This window comes from Triturus cristatus, chromosome 1_2 (genome assembly GCF_964204655.1).
Source record: "Triturus cristatus chromosome 1_2, aTriCri1.1, whole genome shotgun sequence".
NCBI classification, from domain to species: Eukaryota; Metazoa; Chordata; class Amphibia; order Caudata; family Salamandridae; genus Triturus; species Triturus cristatus.
The window spans coordinates 856,174,601-856,192,489 of record NC_140580.1 but is presented as its reverse complement, the minus strand read 5'-3'; the positions used below and the strand labels follow the sequence as shown (position 1 = coordinate 856,192,489).

The 17,889-nt window shown below is 39.9% G+C and overlaps 1 protein-coding gene across 14 annotated transcripts in view; it reads left to right on the top strand.

Moving 5' to 3' along the window:
• Positions 1 to 17,889, top strand: part of UBR4 (ubiquitin protein ligase E3 component n-recognin 4) — a 1,980,383-nt gene that overhangs the window by 21,228 nt on the left and 1,941,266 nt on the right. For all 14 annotated transcript variants that reach the window (XM_085609056.1, XM_085609055.1, XM_085609054.1 and 11 more), the window contains exons 2-4: positions 9,092 to 9,189; positions 12,230 to 12,333; positions 15,314 to 15,443. In XM_085609056.1, the coding sequence (XP_085465182.1) occupies positions 9,092 to 9,189; positions 12,230 to 12,333; positions 15,314 to 15,443 (332 nt within the window). The remainder of the gene's footprint in view (positions 1 to 9,091; positions 9,190 to 12,229; positions 12,334 to 15,313; positions 15,444 to 17,889) is intronic.

Below are 17,889 nucleotides of genomic sequence, written 5' to 3'. Positions count from 1 at the left end.
AGAATGATTTTAAGTGGGTCAACAAGTATCATTGGGGTTCTAATTTAATAAATGAGTTGGTAATTGACTAAGAATGATACTTTATTCTGATCTCAACTTTATCTAGACCACTCAGTAGTAGATTGGCTGATTGATTTATTGTTTGTTTAAAAACAGATTTGCTCCTCACCTCCTCTTCAAAGGTTGGGCAATCAAAATTATTTAAACTCTCGCTTAAAAAGGATCTCCATCTGCTAGCATGCTCATACCTCGTTATCTCCTGCCAGCACTGGTTTGCAAGGGTACCTTGTTCTGAGCGGTATAATGAATATAACATTTTTAAGAAGGCAGATTGCATATTCAGACCAAATTCTAATCTGACAACATGTCCTATATGCCTGGGGATCCTAAAAACTGTTTTGAAGACTTTTATTTGCAGGGCATCAAGAATGTTCGCGTCTTTACCTCGAAAAATCATTGAGCCGTAAGCTAAAGATGGAATCAGCTTTGCTTTCATGACCTTCAATAGGTGTTCGTGATTTGGGCATGACAACTTGTCCCTCAACTTTCTAAAAGCAAACGACAATGCTGTTGCCTTTGCTTTGAGGTTAATAAAATGCTGTTTAAAAGACCTATTATCATCAAATGTTATTCTTAAGTATTTATAAAATTTTACAGATTTGATATGTAACCCATTAATGTTCCATTCTTTCTTATCTGTTTTTGTTCCACCTATAATCATTATTTTTGTCTTTTTGGTATTGATTTTCAAACCGTTAAGAGTGATATAATGATTAAAAGAATCAACTAATCTTCTTAGACCTATGACAGAATTACATAATAATATAGTGTCATCTGCATATTGTAAATACTTAATGTCTAAGGGTGAGTGAGCGTTAACTTCTTTAAAGTGTCTAGGAAAATCGGCCATAAATAGATTAAAAAGGCATGGAGACAGTACACAGCCTTGTTTCAGACCAGTCTTAGTTTCAAGTCGGCAGGTACTACTTCTGCCATCTCCGATTTTGATCTAAACCCATGTGTTGGAATAAAACAATTTAATCATATCAAGCAATTGCTTTGGGATACCCCAATCCAAAAGTTTAGCCCAAAGTAAATTTCGAGGAACAGAATCAAAGGCGGCTTTAAGGTCGACAAAACAAATATATAACTTTTGCTTTCTATATTTTGCCCTGTCGCCTAGTAAAGTCAATAAAATCAAGTTTGTGCTGGTTGATTCGCCTCTTTTAAAACCAGTATGGAAAGCTGGAATTAGTTTATTTCTTGTGGCCCAGTCTTCCAAGTCTTCACGGAGGCAACTCGCAAAGATTTTTGCCTCCACATCAGTTAGAGCGATTAGTCGGTAATTTGCAGGACTGTCTTGTGGACCACTTTTATATATCGGCTGAATTATGCTTCCTTGCCATGACTCGGGAACTGATCCAGATTTAATAACATCATTAAAAAAATCGTTGAAACCTCTGGCCAATGCTTAAGATTTGCTTTAAAAATTGAATTTGGAATCCCATTAGGGCGGGGCGCTCCATTCGATCTGATCCTGCTCATTGCGTTTTTGACATGCTCTACAGGCCAAAACTCCATTACTTGTGGCTCCGCATGGGCAATGAGCGGGACTTGCTCCTTAGAACATAACTCCTCAACGTGTAACTCTGCTTGGTCAATATGCTGGACAGTACTGTGTTTTCTGCCTTCTTCTCTACTTGATGTGTTTGTCTTCTGGCAAGCAATATTGGAGTAGAACTGTGGGACCGAGGGTGCAACGTAAAGATTATAAATAAAAGATGCCCAGCAAGATTCGTTGATATTAGCGCTATTCCCCCTTTTGCTACCATTTTCAAGATTGTTAATTATGCCCCAGAATAGTTTTGGATTTCGAGTTTTACATGAAAAATTTAGTTTGGCCCATAGTCCCTCGTAATAGGGTTGTTTGGCTTTCCATAGTTCATTTTTGTATTGTTTTTTTGGACTTTTTTAATTTATGAATTTCCAAAGTTTTTTGTGCTCCATTCGGTTTTTTGAAAACTGCCCTGATAGCTCTATTAAGCTCTTTTTAGGCGAAACAACCAATTTATTATACCATCCTGATTTATTTGTTGTCATGATCGAGCCTTTTGATGATGTGGATGGGGGAAAACGATCTAAAAGTGAAGCACACAGACAAGGCCAGATAACAACCATAGACTTCCCTTCTTTTTTTCCTCCAGAACTTTGTTAGTTAAGAGTTCGAGAAAATCCGTTATTTCCTTTTGGTTTCTCGGATGACATACTAGCCTTTTAAGGCTAAAGGCTATAGGTACAATTTTCAGTGATCTTGATTGTGGGTTGTGATCACTTTCTATCCTGGTTATTACTTAATGTTTATGAAGGAAGTCTACCAGCTCAGATGAGATGATGGAGTAATCAATGACTGAGAAATTACCTGATTTCTTGTATGTGGGTATTTGACCATCATCCTGTTATAACACGAGGTTAAATTTATTGAGCTGAGAACCGCACATCTGTGATGCTTTTATTGGTTTATTGGCGCAGTTTTGATTAAGGAAATGCATATTAAAATCTCCTGAGATTATTGTTGCGTCTAGTTGGTCGTGATACAACACTTTGACTATTTCCCATAAAGTAGTGAATTGAGATGATTTATCAGAGTTTTTTTTAACTTAAGTAAACGTTTAGGAGTATTATGGGTTGATTAAGGGCTAATTTAATACATAAAAGCCAAGCCAATTTAAACATGTTTGACATCCAGACTTAAGGAAATGTAGATGGATAGGCCTCCACTTGCGCGACCAAAGACTGACTTACGCAAAGCATTGTTCAACCGTGGATACCGTGATCCATGTTTCCTGGAACATTAAAACATCAAAGTCCCTGAGGAAGCTTATTGTGTCTGGATCTTCTATTAACGTTTTTAGACCATTTGTGTTCCACGAACAGATATTAAAGGGTTTTAAGACTTTATTATAGTTCTTTGGGCATTATTTGTGCATGTCGACACTCCCTTTTGTTAGTATTTTATGGAGCCAACTCCAGTTGTCAATGAGAGCTGTATCTTTCTTTAGCTCTTTACATACACATGCCTGATTTACAGCTCGTAATCTTGATCCCGGATGTTAGATCTAGTTTGGTCAGCGGCCCTGATGCTCCTTTCAAGATCCTCGAATGTCCTCTTAGGATTGAATTGGTGACCGGATCCCTTAAAACTGGATTATTAGATGTAAGCGTCGGGATCAGCAAAGTAGGATATTGATTTTCGCTGATTTTCCATATTTAATACCCCATTTCTCAAATTGAGTTTTATTTGCTAAGATGTTACTAATTATGTCTGCTTGATGCCAAGTTGTAATAGTTATCTCTTTGTTAATATTGTTATGGTCTTGCTTGAACTCAACTGAATCGAAGTCCTCTGATTTTAGATCTTTGAACTCGGGAATAGCGTTCAACAGTTTCAAAATATTACCTAGATTCAAGATATCGTATGGACCTCTTGTGGTGTACTGTGGATAAAATGCTAATTTCGTTGCTGTATCTAAGAATTCATCAGTCTTTAATTTCCCTTTCTTTGTATTACCATTTTTCTCCAGTGTCCGCTGCATATCAGAAATAACCCCTTTTCCAGACACTGTATCATCCACTATAATTTGTTCGGAGGGTACTGTATGCTTGATGATGATTACGCTATTTTCTGGAAAGGCAACATGATTAGCAGAGTTCCATATAACAGCATGTTGCTCTTCACAGTGTTGTTCAGTGCGTCTATGAGCCTGGTCTTGTCTCCTCACTTGTGAGTTAAATGTTACAGCGATTTGAGAACATATGCTGTCATGGAGCACTTCGGAAGGTGGTCGTGTTAAGGCTTGACTGGTTAGGTCAGCTATCGTTTTGCCACGGCAGGATTCCAAGGGTCTAATGATTGGATACATTTCTTTCATAATGTTCTCAGTTGCCAAGACGTCAATTGAGGATTTTTATTTTTTTATTTTTTATTTATTGTGAGCTTTCCTCAGTCTTTTTCTTGCCCTTTTGGTTAGACCATCTGAGTTTATATTAAGAATTGGAGTATGGTTTGAGGAAATTTGTTGAGCATTAACTTCGTCTGCTGATGTTTGATCCATAGATTAATTTCCTTCATTCAAGTCCTGGGATTTCAGTGATTACAGGTGTTTTAAAATGTACTGTAAAATGAATGTGGGTAATTGGATTTAAAAAAATGCAGAAAATGTCACCCCATGTCAGCATGCTCTTTTCTTAAAAAGGAGTTTGAAATCTTGCATATGTTCTGAGATATCCTACTGTTAATGCATTCATAGATAAAATATCTATGATGGAGAACTAGGTGGACAAGTAAATGATTTTTCATTCAATTTGTTTGTTGGGCAGGACAGAAAATGCATATGGCAATTTAGATGTTAGGGCATATATCATATTTACAGCAGGCTAAGATTAATATTACGAGCAATTATGGAGATTCAAGCCCGAGGAGAGGTTTAATGAAGCTTAATCTGAAAAGTGTGCGGTAGATCCGCTAAATTGGGCTACAAAGCTCGATCCCTGGTACTTTGAAATGGTGTAGGAAGGTTTGGGGTAGTTAGTAGGTTATGTTCAGCGAGGTGTAGATTTTCTGGTAGGTGAGAGTGAATTAGAGAGTGGAGTCAGAGGTGTGCCATGGATGGGTGTGAAGAATACAACTAAAAGTTTATATTGAGCTTTGGGTCAATGAGCCAGCTAGCATGATTGGGAAAGCTTGTGGTGGGGTTTGGTGTTGGGCATTTAAAAACCAGCATTTGCAATGCAATCGATTTCGCCTTTGGGGTCTTATAAGTATGCATCAAGTACATTGTCGGCAGCTGGGGTCAGTAGCGGTTTCACCGGGGTGGAGGGGTCTAACATTCTGAAAGAGGGAGAAGAATGTGAGACAGGGACGTGGAATTCTTATAGCCTGACGCCCAGGACATATTGTTTCGGCTCAAGGGCAACAAGTTTTCATGATTATTTTGTCCTTGGGACAAGTAGGCCCAACCCCCTGCAGCACAAACCCTTTGGCTGCCAGTTTGCAGTACCACATTATGGACCAGGGAAGGGCACTGTCTGCAGTTAAGGTAATATTTTTGACCATATGTTAATGCTGTTCAAACTTGTATTTATGGTTCATTCATTGAAAGACTTTATTATTAGGGTGAGCGCTCTAAGTAAATGTTGGAAGCTCCGACTGCACTACTGACAGTGGTTACAGTATAAAAATGTGTACACACGTTTTCGAAGTTTAGCAATATGAGGCTATGTATAATGCTCCCAGAATGCTCTGATTTGATGCAGATATTTGCAGAAGCTTTAAAGCAAGATTGAGGACGCTTTGTTTTCAAAATAAAATGTTCTTAAAAAATGAAAGCAGAAAAAAAAACATTTTGCTAAACCACTCTAATATTTCAGGTACCATTTCTTTGCAGCATCATTTAGTAAAATGGGTTGATGCATGCTAGTATTTCCCAAAAATATTCATAATGGAAAATCAATGTAACCAGTTTCAATATGATTATGGGAAACAAAAATAAACGAGCATTGGCAAAGCCAGTAGGTCTGAAATTAGTGGTCAGCTTTTTAGTTCTGTCAATGTGTGACTTGTTTTGCCATTGTTTTTGTAAAACCTTATTGGTGTGGGAGCTGCCAGGCCCTCACCATTATAAAAACATTGGCAAAAGCAAAAATAGTTTTTTGATCTCAAAGTTCACACTGCCACAGTAGTTACTGGCACTGACAAAACTACTTTGTGTGCAGATAAGCTCCTTGTGAAACAGGAGAATGCGGTCACTCACATTGAAGCCAGCCGATACAAAGGGAGAGAGAAAGAATTTTAATAAACGCAAAAGGTCATGGTCAACGCCAGACCAAATTAGGGGCCTAATTATTAAAGAAAGTCTCAAAAGTGCAACCATGGTATATGTCCTTGCATTAACTCCAACTATACAGCTTTCTTGAAACCCCAAGAATTTACAGAAGTAGGACAAATAGTACTCCTAGAAAATATTTGTGAACTGCATTTTAGCATGAGCAAATATGCATGTGTAGATTTGCTCATGCGAAAATCTGAGTGTTTGCCAGTTCACTTTCCCTCCAACCACTCTTTTCCCAACTCTGGAAGAAGGTTTACGTCTGCCATTGTCAGGAGTAAATTTCCAACATTTCTCAGCATGGGAAAAGACTAGAGAAGAGTTGTTGACAACCCTCAAAACATGTATGTTAGTAGGTTTGCACAGACTCAAAAGGGCATTCTAACCCTGGGACTATTGCTTACCACTACCTTCAGCCCCAGTATGTAGATCTGTGGAAACGTGGCAACGTAAGGGGATTTTAAGTATTCAAACACCACTATGGTAGGAGCCCTGGCATAATCAGAGAGGCTATATCAGAGCTCTTGTATAATGAGATTGCTGCCATAATGTGTCACTGCACTACATGGCACCAAAGGGGCAAGTGGATTTTGTTACAGGACAAGTAGATTTATGAAGCAACCTGCCCCATGGACAAGTAGATATTTTATTAAATTCCACACCCCTGTGAGAAGATGGGTATTGCTAAGCAACATTACAAACCAATTCAGTCATGGGCATGGAACAAAGGCATAGGCATTGCAGGAGGTACATGTCAAAAGGCAGGAGACAAAAAAGGATTAACACGGGCTCTGACAAATTTGGTATGTTGCTAAGCTAAGCAGGAGTCAGGGTTTCATGTAGGTGGGCTCCTCAGCCAGAAGTACTGGCACGGGAAGACAGTAGTTACCTGGACGACTCAAGCAGCTCGAGTACAAGTTCCCCATCATCCACTGCCAAACTTACCTCTAGTGGATTTTCTAGAAGCAGCTGCAGTCCTGGGGCTCACTCTAGAATTAGAAGTCACTGCATGGCCGATAGTAGAAAAACATGATAATAATGACTACAGAAAATGTTTCATCAGAAAAAGAAGCCGTGACTGAAAGCTCCCATGCTCTATAGCCAATTGATACCAGATGGCTGTCACAAGCTATAGTGAGTTATTTGTAAGTAGAGCCAATAATAACTGCTCAGATACACTGTCACTTGTAATAAGGAATTAACTGTAAATCCACTATACATACACAGAAAAATGTTAAATGCAAAAGTATATATTTCTGCAATGCTGCATGTTTTACCACGGGCTACAAACAATAAACCAAAAGCTGAGCGAAAGAACTGCTCCGATTTTATCTAATCTCTACCATGCAAATTACTCTGAGCCTTTTGCATGCAAACACAGAGATCTATGCGTTGTCAAGAGTGCTGCCATGGGATATACAATGGATTTATTTCAAACAAATGGAAGGACCAACTATAAGTGCTCTAATGCTATGTTAAATGAAATGTAACGAACGCGACCTACACAGAGTGGGAGCAAATACACAGAGCTAATACCAGCATGAGGATTCCATTTGAAACAATTAACTATTTTTCTCTTAAAAGAAGACCCCCTTGATGTCATATGCCTGTATTACGTTAAAAGAAGCAACAAGCAATGACGACGCTGCTGCATTGACACCACTCCAGATCTCACTGACCTTGCACACCTCAATCATCAGAATTTTATGAAGCCAACCATCAGGTTGTCAAAAGAAAAAATATTGTTTAACTCCTCCCACGGCGTGTACTTGCGGTTCATCATTGAGCGTTTAAAGACATCACCCCAGAACTTAGTTGACTATGTGACATTCGGTGGCCATGGTGAAGTTTTGATATGGAATTGCTGTACCGTTAAGCCAGGAAAATAAACAAGACGGGTGAACACGTTTAAAATAAAAATAAAACACAAGCGCTCATTTTTAAAAAGCCTCAGTCTTTAACAGGGCGTATTCACGGAGCGGCAAACTACAGTAATCCTCCAGATAAGAACAGCAATGTTTACATTGGCACTTGCAGAGAAAATCGAGTGAATCCGTTTAAATAAAAAAAATGAAAACACGAACAAACTCATGTCTAAAATTGTTCTAAAATGCTTTAGTCTTTAAGTACCATTAAGGGCGGAGTCATGAAGCGGCAATCTACAATAACAGTTCAGATAAGAACAGCGATGTTTACAACAGCACTCCGGAGTAAGTTGTTTGAGCGCCTATAAATAAAACCAGCGCAATGCGCACGCACTGCTAGGAATGCTAGGTATGCAGCTGGCACCCGGCTGCGCTGCTGCTCGCTCCCGAGCTCCTTAACCCAGGGGAGAGAGAAGGTGGGACATGCACTTTCTTAGAAAGACGCACGCAAAGGCCACTAATGTGTGAGAAAAAAAAGCACACGCACAAGCGTGTGGTCCAAGTTTAAAGTCCTTACTAGAAGCCTCGCAGGGCAGCGCATACGCGCTAGCTCAGGCGAGACCTAAAAATGAGAGTAGTGAAGTTAATGCCTTTGTGCAGGGTTGCAAGAACCTGATGGCACATGTCTGTCTAGAACTTAGGTTGGGGATGGGTGCATTAGTGAGTGAGTGGCTTGAACAGTGGTGATTTTGGCTGAAACACCACATGCCTGAGAGAGAAGCAAAAACCATGAAGAAGTTTCCAAAATGATTTCAGGCCACATACACTGTTTCATTGTGATTTTGTTGTGATTTGATGAATGCTTGTTGTAAGTTGTGAAGTCAACGAACCATTTTCTGTTAAATGTAGTTATTTAACTAATGAGTTTCATATTTGGAATTGACCTCCCATTGTATAAAATTACTATAGCAAGCAGATTCATTAGATTTCATGGCTACCATCTTGAAAGAATGACTAAAGACTAGAAAACTACACACAGCATCAATCCACAGAGGAAATGGTAGTGTTAATGAAATGTATTGGTTTCAGAAATGTATACACATCTCTCTCTGCCATCACTTCATTCAGTGAACTTGTTGACAAAGAACTGAAGTATGGCACCTGAGAAAAGAATGGCTCTTTGTTGGTGGCAATGCGATCTAGCAACCTGTGCTTCTACAATAGAACTGTTAAGCTGTAGAGCTATTAATATGTATGGCATTTTCTGGGGCGCCCCCGTTACCAGACAAATGTTGCTATACTGTTTAAATATCACTCATCTTTATTTTTTTTCTTTCCTAGTGAGTCGGAGATACTACACCACGATAAACAGTATGAACCGTTTTACTCTTCGTTCGTTGCCCTGTCCACGCATTACATCACTACAGTATGCGGCCAGAGTAAGTCCTGTTCTTTTAGCTTTGGGTTTTTTCTTCAGTGGTGGGCTGGGGCACATCATGATTGCTACTTTGCTCTGCCGTTTTAGATGATTGCTGGCTTATAGTTCCACATTCGCTTGGTAGCTAATTCGTATTTGTAACTCTCCACTCCATTTGGAAGCAAACCGGGATTCTGTGGGCTTCTTGTGTATTTTTTTTTTATTATAGTAGATTCAATACACCATAACATTACCGGTATGTCTTTTTTGTGAATTTTCTGAAATGTAACTGATGGACTTGCTGCTGATTTAAGTCTGTTAAGAGTGCTTAACTCTAGAAATGTATAAAGGGGTTTAATTTGTGAGGGACTATGACCTCAGGAGGTGTTGCCTGTGTTGTGCATTTTTGCAGTTTTCCTTGTAATTTTGGCATGGAGGGGCTTCTTCTTATTGTCCTTGTTAAACTCTGATGTCCGTTAACTAATTTACATTGGTGTTGCATTCTGTTAACCGTTTTTGTTTTGGTGGTGCCCTTTTTTGCCCGTCTTGCGCATAAAACCACATTTTTGTTGTGTGGAAGGTAAAATTTACCGATCCATCCCACTTAGGTAGATTGATTAATGTGGCAAGGGTAACATTTTTGTCCGTGTATACATTCTGGCTATTTTGTGACTGGAGTTTGTGAGGCCATCATACTGTTTCTGTTGTGAAGATTTTCTTGCACTGTTTCTCTGATTTTGTTCGTGACAGACCAACTAAACATGTGTAGTCTATTGTATTTCTCCCGTCCTTCCCAGCTGTTTGGAGATTTTGATGCTCCAGGAGACTTGACTTGAACTCAGAAGATGTTTGTGTTTGGGGAACCGCTATCTAGTGAGGTTTTTTTTCCCACAAAGGATTCCATCCAAAATGTTTCTGAATGCATTTTCTGTCTGTGTGTTCGAGAGGCAGATACCAAAAGATATTCTGGGCTGGTAAGCCATGATGGTACTGGCGAGCATTATGCTGCTGCCGGTTTGGGACCACTTTCCACCTGCTGCCTTCCTGGTACATGCAAGTCACTGCCTGTGGAAAAAACACCAGGCTTGGAGGTCTTTTGATTCTGCATGACCAGATAACACTTGACTCAGTTTCTCCTACCGCAGACCTTCATCAAACATACATGGAGGATCCTGGATTTAATAAAGTTGCTTGGATCACATCCCCCAGCTTAGTCGCTAGTCCTTTGGAAAATCTCTTGTTGCATGTTGCAGCATTTGAACTGGTCCCCTTCCAATCTGCTTGTTTTAATTAATTGTTACTTGGTGGTAGTTTGGACTTCCTCTTTAGTGTTAGGGAGCACAAACCCATCCCAGTCCACTACTGTTGACAACACACCTGGAAAAAGTAGACATCAAGATGTTAAAACTGGGACTTGTTTATTTGCAAAAGGTGTCAAAAAGTTTGTTTCTTTGATAGAGGTAAAAACTATTTAGCACCCAGAATCTCTCTAGGAAGGCCACAATGATCTCCTTGGATGATTAGTTTGATAAATCTGCTTCCTCCAAATCCATAAGAAAATATACCTTTAGAGCTATCTCTTAGTTCTCATCTGCATCATAATCATCCCTTTGCTAAAGCTCCTAGGAACATAGGGTTTTAAGCAAGTCCCTTTTGTTTCTTCACAAACGATCAGTTATAAAGACTGGTGGTGTTTATTGTATATCATCCTATTGTGAATACACCTCCTACAAACCGAAATTGACCTTCATTCCATCTTTATATAGGAGGGATTTGACTACAATCCTTGTCTGTTTCAGAGGGCCAATCTACAGTTATTTGATAAGCAGCTATCAATATAACCGATGGACTGTTATTTAGCCTGAAGGACAAAATGCCTGTTATTGTGTGTATTCCTGCATCTGTTCTAGTTCTGAATATACCAGACGCCCAGCCCTTAGAAGAAGGTTCAATTCATCCTAGCCCTCTGAAGAAGCAAAATATTGATACTACAGAAGCCACACGGTACTCTGTCTGAGCAATAACATGTGCACATAGACATTTTCACTTTGCTATGGTTTATGCTGGACAAACCTGGATTTCCTTTCTCCTTTCATGCCCCTTACCCCTGGATCATTCTCAATGTTAGTTTCTTACACTCATGGAAATCCATTATCAGATGGTAAAGTCACGTGAGAATCGGTGCACAGTGTTCCCAGCACTCCACGACTAGTTAGACTTTGACCTGCAATGTTTCTGTATCCAGACGGGATGTGATCCAGTGTATCCAGCTTGGCCTTTCACACCCTTCCGATTACAGCAGTATCCCAATTTCTGGCTTACCCCTGCTGAATACTAAAGCATCATGTACCTTTGCCTTTTCCACAGAGTTGTTAATTCCAGCTATTTTCTGTATTTTTCTGTGAAGCCAGACTATACGCTTTGTTGTTCTTCCTTCTTGAACATTTGTTTGAGTTTCATTATGAGAAAAATGTGGGGAGATTAACCTGCTTGTAATCTGGTTCTTTTAGATCTGTACATAAAAGCTGAGATTTGGCCAATCGCCTCTGCTCCTTTGAATAATTACTTCAGCTTTGTGAGTAAACTGCTTTGCAGCTGCATTGATAGTCATCCAGACCTCTATGTGCAGTTGAGGACTAGCTCTTGTGCAAACTGTATGGGGTTGAAAGCTAGCTCCTGTGCAGGCTGTATGATGTAGTCCTCAGGAGTCTGTGAATGTGCTATGGTTCAGGTATTCGCTCATGTACTGCAATATACATTACCTCAGTGCTACAGGATGAAAATACTTTCTCCTCCTGTGAAGCTATGTAGGCTTCAGGGCAACTGTCTTCTTGGGCATATCGGTTTGTATGGATTTCTTTGCAGCCATATCCATAAGCTTCTTGACGGTTCCATGCGTGAACCTGGTGGTGACGGAGGGGGTGCTTCTGCTCAAAGACCATGTATAGTTGTGAGTAAGCAGACTATAGTGGTAGCTATGGTTCATGTTGCTTGAGTTATAACGGACAGAAATCTAACTTTTCTGATTGTCTAAGGATCCTTGCCTGACTTGGTTGTTTCAGTTCCTAGGAACCAGCTACAGTCTGTGGCAGCTGCCTGCAAAGTGCTCATTGAATTCTCATTGCTACGACTGGAGAATCCTGATGAGGCATGTGCTGTATCTCAGGTGAGTCTATGCTGTTTTAACAATGGTGTGGTGTGTGCAGTCTCCTAGGTGGTGTAGCGATTTCTAGGCTTAGACCAGGTTTGCACTGCTCATTGCTCATGGACCAACTATACGTTTGTTAAAATAATGGTAAACGGAACATGAACAAGTAGTGTTACGTTATTTGGGGGGAATCGGCATGTTCATGCCATGGCACCCTTTAGGTTACTTATTTTCAACTTAATTCAAACACAATTGATGATGAGCAAAAACTACCTTGCATGCTGACCAGGATACACTTCTTTTTTGTGGGTTAGATCATTTTAAATAACAGTGTAGGAGATTCAGAAGAAATTTGAGAGAGTTGGATAGAAGGCAAATGCAAGGTAGAATAATTATTGATAAATGCTACCACCACTTTAGACTTACCGACTGAACTATTGAGTCTGGGTCTAAAAATGCTACCCAAGTGTGATTGTCTTTGCAGATATGAATTAGTCCACGTATGTATTAAAATAACTAAAATATTTAAATTATATGCTAACTTGACATTTGTTGAAGCCTGGAAAGTACAGTTTGAGGGCAGTAATTCTACAATGTGTTTTCTTACTTACTCCATGTCCTATTTGAATAGTGTTTTTATTGGTGATTGAGTCAGATAATTAATACGTTTACAGTGGTTATGTAAAAAGAAAAAGTGGCACCTGTTTTCCTTTTTGTCCTTTACTTTAGAATGTCTGACTAAAGGCACATCCTCTTTCTATCTTTTTAACATAGCTTGAAAATAAATTAAGGGATGACACGTTTCATAACCTTCACCAAGAAAACAGAAAAAGAAAAAACAAATCATGACAGAAAATTTGACAGCTTGGAAAGCTGGCTTGCTAATGAGGAAATACTACCGAATTTCTTCAAGGCAGCAATATAATAGCAGCACCACAGGGTGCAGTGAGGAGACTGTTAAAAATGAGCTTTTCGCTTTATCATGTGGATCCCTGAGCACTGGGCTCTGAATTTCTTTTTTTTTTCTTTTTTTTTTTAAGTTCTGGAACAAATACTGCTGTCTTTTAAGGACTATCAGTATTCTTCACATATTGTAGTTTTTAAAATCTTTTACAAATAATTAAATATCCTTGTCAGAATTTTCCCTGCTCCGATGCAGATGAGTTCCTCCCATGTCTCCATTATTTGTGCCATTTTCGTAATGGTAAAAACTCTATAAATGAGCTGTTTGCACTTTTAGTAGTGTATTTAATCGAAAGTCAAAATGTTGAAAATATCCATGTTGTAGTCCCATATCCTGGAGGATGTTCAGGTCAGGGAGGTTGTAAAAATGAAAATCCCCAATTGCTGCTATGCAGTTGGAATCGTGTCGTAGGAGTTGGCATGCATAGGGAGGTCTGTTCCCCACCTTTGAGTTAGTGATTATGTACTCTGGCTTTTCTGACAAGAGTACAGAGTAGCATCACCATCACTGAAGTTGCTGCCAAAAGTTATGTTTGAAACATTATATAATTACTGATACCTAACCATCTGGCAATAAAATAGAGCAGTTAAGCAGACAAACTTACTAGTTCTACCTGATAGTGTGTAGAAAAGAAACTGGAGTCTATAGGTCCTTTCACTTCATTCTTGGTTGCTGGCTTAATGGAAGTCAATTGTGTGTTTTTTGTCCCAATAGGAAGAATGTCCAATTTATATTAATCATTTTGGATTTTTCTTATATTTTCTTGAGAGACTGACACAGATGTGTGTAGTATTCTGGAACCCTTCGAGGGCACAAGGGAAGCCATTCCTTTCCTACTTAGCTGTACAGCATTCTGCTGCTATAAAGCTCGGTTCACACTCTTCACTTCCAAGTTGATACATACCCTTTCAGAGAATATACCTTGAACAGAACTTAACCAGTTCAAATTTTAAAAGAAGTAGATTTTAAGATATTCTATTGCAGGGAAGCTAAAATGTCTAGAATATAGTGTGACTCTTGATACCATTGCTTATTTTCAGAACAATATTGCTGTTGCTATTATTGGCTGTAAGTGGCTTTCAATGAAATGAAAGATTCAGGGCTCCGTCCCATACCTAAACCTCCCCCTTCTGACTATCCTACTTCTTTTTTGTACTGTACTAGAGAGCCAGGTTCCCCATAGACATATGTAGAAGTGGTAGCAGAAAACAACCTTTTAGTGACACCCTTTCTCTGTGCAGGTGTAGTTGTATGTGCAAAGGTGTCTCCTGTAGTCATGTGATGTATCCTACTTTTAGGCTCTGCCATTGTAGGGAAGGCACTATTATTTGGGGGTTATGCGTAATGACAACTGTCCCTAATATCTAGAAAGTTGGTGGAATGAGTTGTAGTGGGTGTCCCTATGAGCACTATATATACCATGTAAGTTAGGAGCTGACAAGATGGCAGGCTGGTGTACTATGGCGCTTTGATTTGGTGAGAGTAGCTGCCAACTGGATACACATCAATGATACTTCCTCAACGCAAGGCCTATTGTATTACTTATCAGTGTTTGTTAGGGGCTCCAGACATAAAAAATATATATTTATTGCCTAATAGTTAGAAGCAATCACTTTGTATAAGATTGTAAATTCAGACTACCAACTAAAGTGCTAAAGAAATTTAAGTGCATAATGGAAACTAAATGTATTGTAAACAAATGTTAAAAAAACATTTAAGTAAATTTGTGGTGCTTTGTAAATTGTTGAAATTCAAAGCCCAGTGTGGTCATTGAACATGATTATGATTGTGGAGTAGCCAGAGAATGAATTGGTTATTAGTCATAGGCACCAAAACCGATTAAACTGTTTTGAGGTATCCCATGTGGGAGCTGTGGGATACCGGGTAGTTTTACCTGTGATATTAAAGTTGGTAGCAGTAAGGTACTACAAAGAATCACCCACGCATGGTGAGGATGAGGTATTTGAAGGAATATCATAGGATCACAGTTATAAGGAGTTAATTATCCTGCTGTTCTGCATACTGTTCCCTTAGAAACATCTGATCCTCCTCATCAAAGGCCTGTGTACAGGTTGCAGCCGTTTGGACAGGACTGAGATAATCACATTTACAGCCATGATGAAGTCTGCAAAACTGCCTCAAAGTATGACCACCCTTTCGGACGGTGAGTGTTCCTTAGTCACCTGTAGCCTTTTAAGCATAGGTTTCGCTGACTCACTCTCTATCCAGTTCTCCAATATGTGTTTCTATTGCCCCCTACTTGCTTAACCATGTGATTGTGCTGGGTCCTACATCTGCCACACAGTTGTAAGATTACTCTATTGTACCCTACACTGTTTCACCACTCCACATTGTAGTGTTAAAACTGCACTTTGGTGTCATTTTTGCCTGCTGCTTTCTACATTGTTGACCTCCAATTGCGATTGATGCTCCATGCCCAGTGTTGATTTTACTCTATCTGCCAAAATTATTGTTACTCGCCTTAATGGTCAGAGCTGCCTTCTTTAATCTACCCTGGTGGGACTCCCTGTCCCAGTGTGCAAAGTGTCCTTCCGTACCCGCAGCTGTGTACAGGGGGAGGCGAGGCCATCTTGCATATAGCGCTGCCTCTCCCCTCACTGCACGGGATGCGCTTGGGCTGCACCCGGTCCCCGTCTATTTAATCTACCCTTCCCCAGGATAAGGTGGTTCCTACAGCATACAGAGTCTACGACCAGTGCGCTCCTATTTGTTTTTATTTGTTTTTATTATGGGAAAACGCAAAGTTGGTTGCGGTGCTACTCAGACCTCAGTCTCGATTAATAGCACGCTTGAAAGGATTGGTGGGCTTGTAAGTAATGAAATTGAATTGCCTGAATGCAGACTCTCTCTCGACCATGGGGTACTATCGGCCTCCTGTCTTGACCCTGATACTGCAGGTAGTAGCATCATACCTATGGCGGGGACCACTCTCTTGCTCTGATGTCAGTCTTGAGGTAGTCAACAATGCAGAGGCTACGTCCATACTGGGTAGCCCCTCAATGCCGCAGCAAGCTCTCTTTGCTGCTATTAAAAGGAAAAGGCAACCAGGAAGGAATGTGGGTGCCAAGTAAAAATCGTTCTCCCCTTAAAAAGGTCTTTGGAGTCAATTACTTTCCTGAATTCAACCGCCGATGACGCTTTCAATTCAGGCTGTCGAATGTCAGTCTAAAAATTTGTTGGCTATGGGCTCTTTGACTCTTGAGGCGTTGTGTGAAAAGTTTGATAAAAAAACATTTGAAACCAGTGATGGATCGTCTGGAAAAGCTTGAAAATCTGGTGACTATCGCTCTTAAGCAGCCATCCTCGGATTCCTCAAGAGCCAAAGGAAGTGTGACTCCTGTGTGTGTGGTCATCAATCATTGGTGAGCATTGTCCATAAAGAGCAACTGGAGAGTGCCAGAAATATATCTTTGGCCTCGGAGGGGGCCCTTAGACCATACCCTAACAACGTGCCTAGGGGCACAGTCACAGCTCACCTGAGCGCTTGTCCTCAGTGTACTATAGCCCCCCCTGCCATATCTGTTTCTATCGCTCAGGATACCAGCAGTTGTACCCCCGCCCAGTGGTGTCATGACATCATGAGTCTTTCCCCTGCGGCCTGTCCCTTGTGTATTAATTCTGAACGGGGTCCCCCCACTTAAGACTGGGCAACAAGTATCATGAGACCAGCTACGTAACAAGGCTGCCGATTGTTTTTTTTATGCATCAGCACTTTAATGCCTGTGCTCCTGTCTAACTCATAATGGTCAGGAGGGTCGGCTGGCTAGGTCAGTCCAAGAAAAACATTGTGGGATTGTGTTAAATTTCCTCAGACCTGCATTTATATGCAACATTCTGAGTACAAAGGAACTTTGTAACCCAGAAGCCACAAAAGTTGTTACCCTTCCTTTTAGGGTTTTTTATTTTACAGGCCACCAAGTCAAGTCAATAAACTTTATTCGGTTGTGCGAATTGACAACCATAAAAGCATTTACACTACATTTAAAAAGAACACATTAATACATAAAGATAAAATACAGTTGTAAGATAAGCAGGTGAAGACAAATATACAACAAGCATTCAGAGTATTTTGTGGAGTCCATTATAAAAAAGAGGTAATAGCAATTCATATATTATTTTTATCCTTCCATACTATTTCTAAATTTTACTGCCAATTTTAAAAAACTACATAGATACAAGGTATATTCACAACTTAATAGCTGTAGAAAGTGCAGTGCAGGACGATATTGTATAAAATTTAGTTTTTTCAGACAGGGTTTTAAATATAGATTCCTCGGTACAGTATAAAAGGGACAAAAGAAAAGAAAGTGTGCCAGGTCTTGCGGAGACATATCGTCGCAGCCGCAAGCCGGCAACACTTGTCCACGATGAGATCCCCTAGGTACAGCCAGCAGAAAATGAAACAGATTAAACCTGAACCTGATCAGTAAGAAACGGTCATAACTGGACAATTGCCAGGATAAATAGGGTTCCATGAGCAAGGTGCTTTTTACTAATACATGATTACGAACACTTTCTTTTTTTAGCTCACGTGATTCCCTATCTTGGATTCTAAGATCAATAAAAGCTTTCTTGACCGTTATAACATC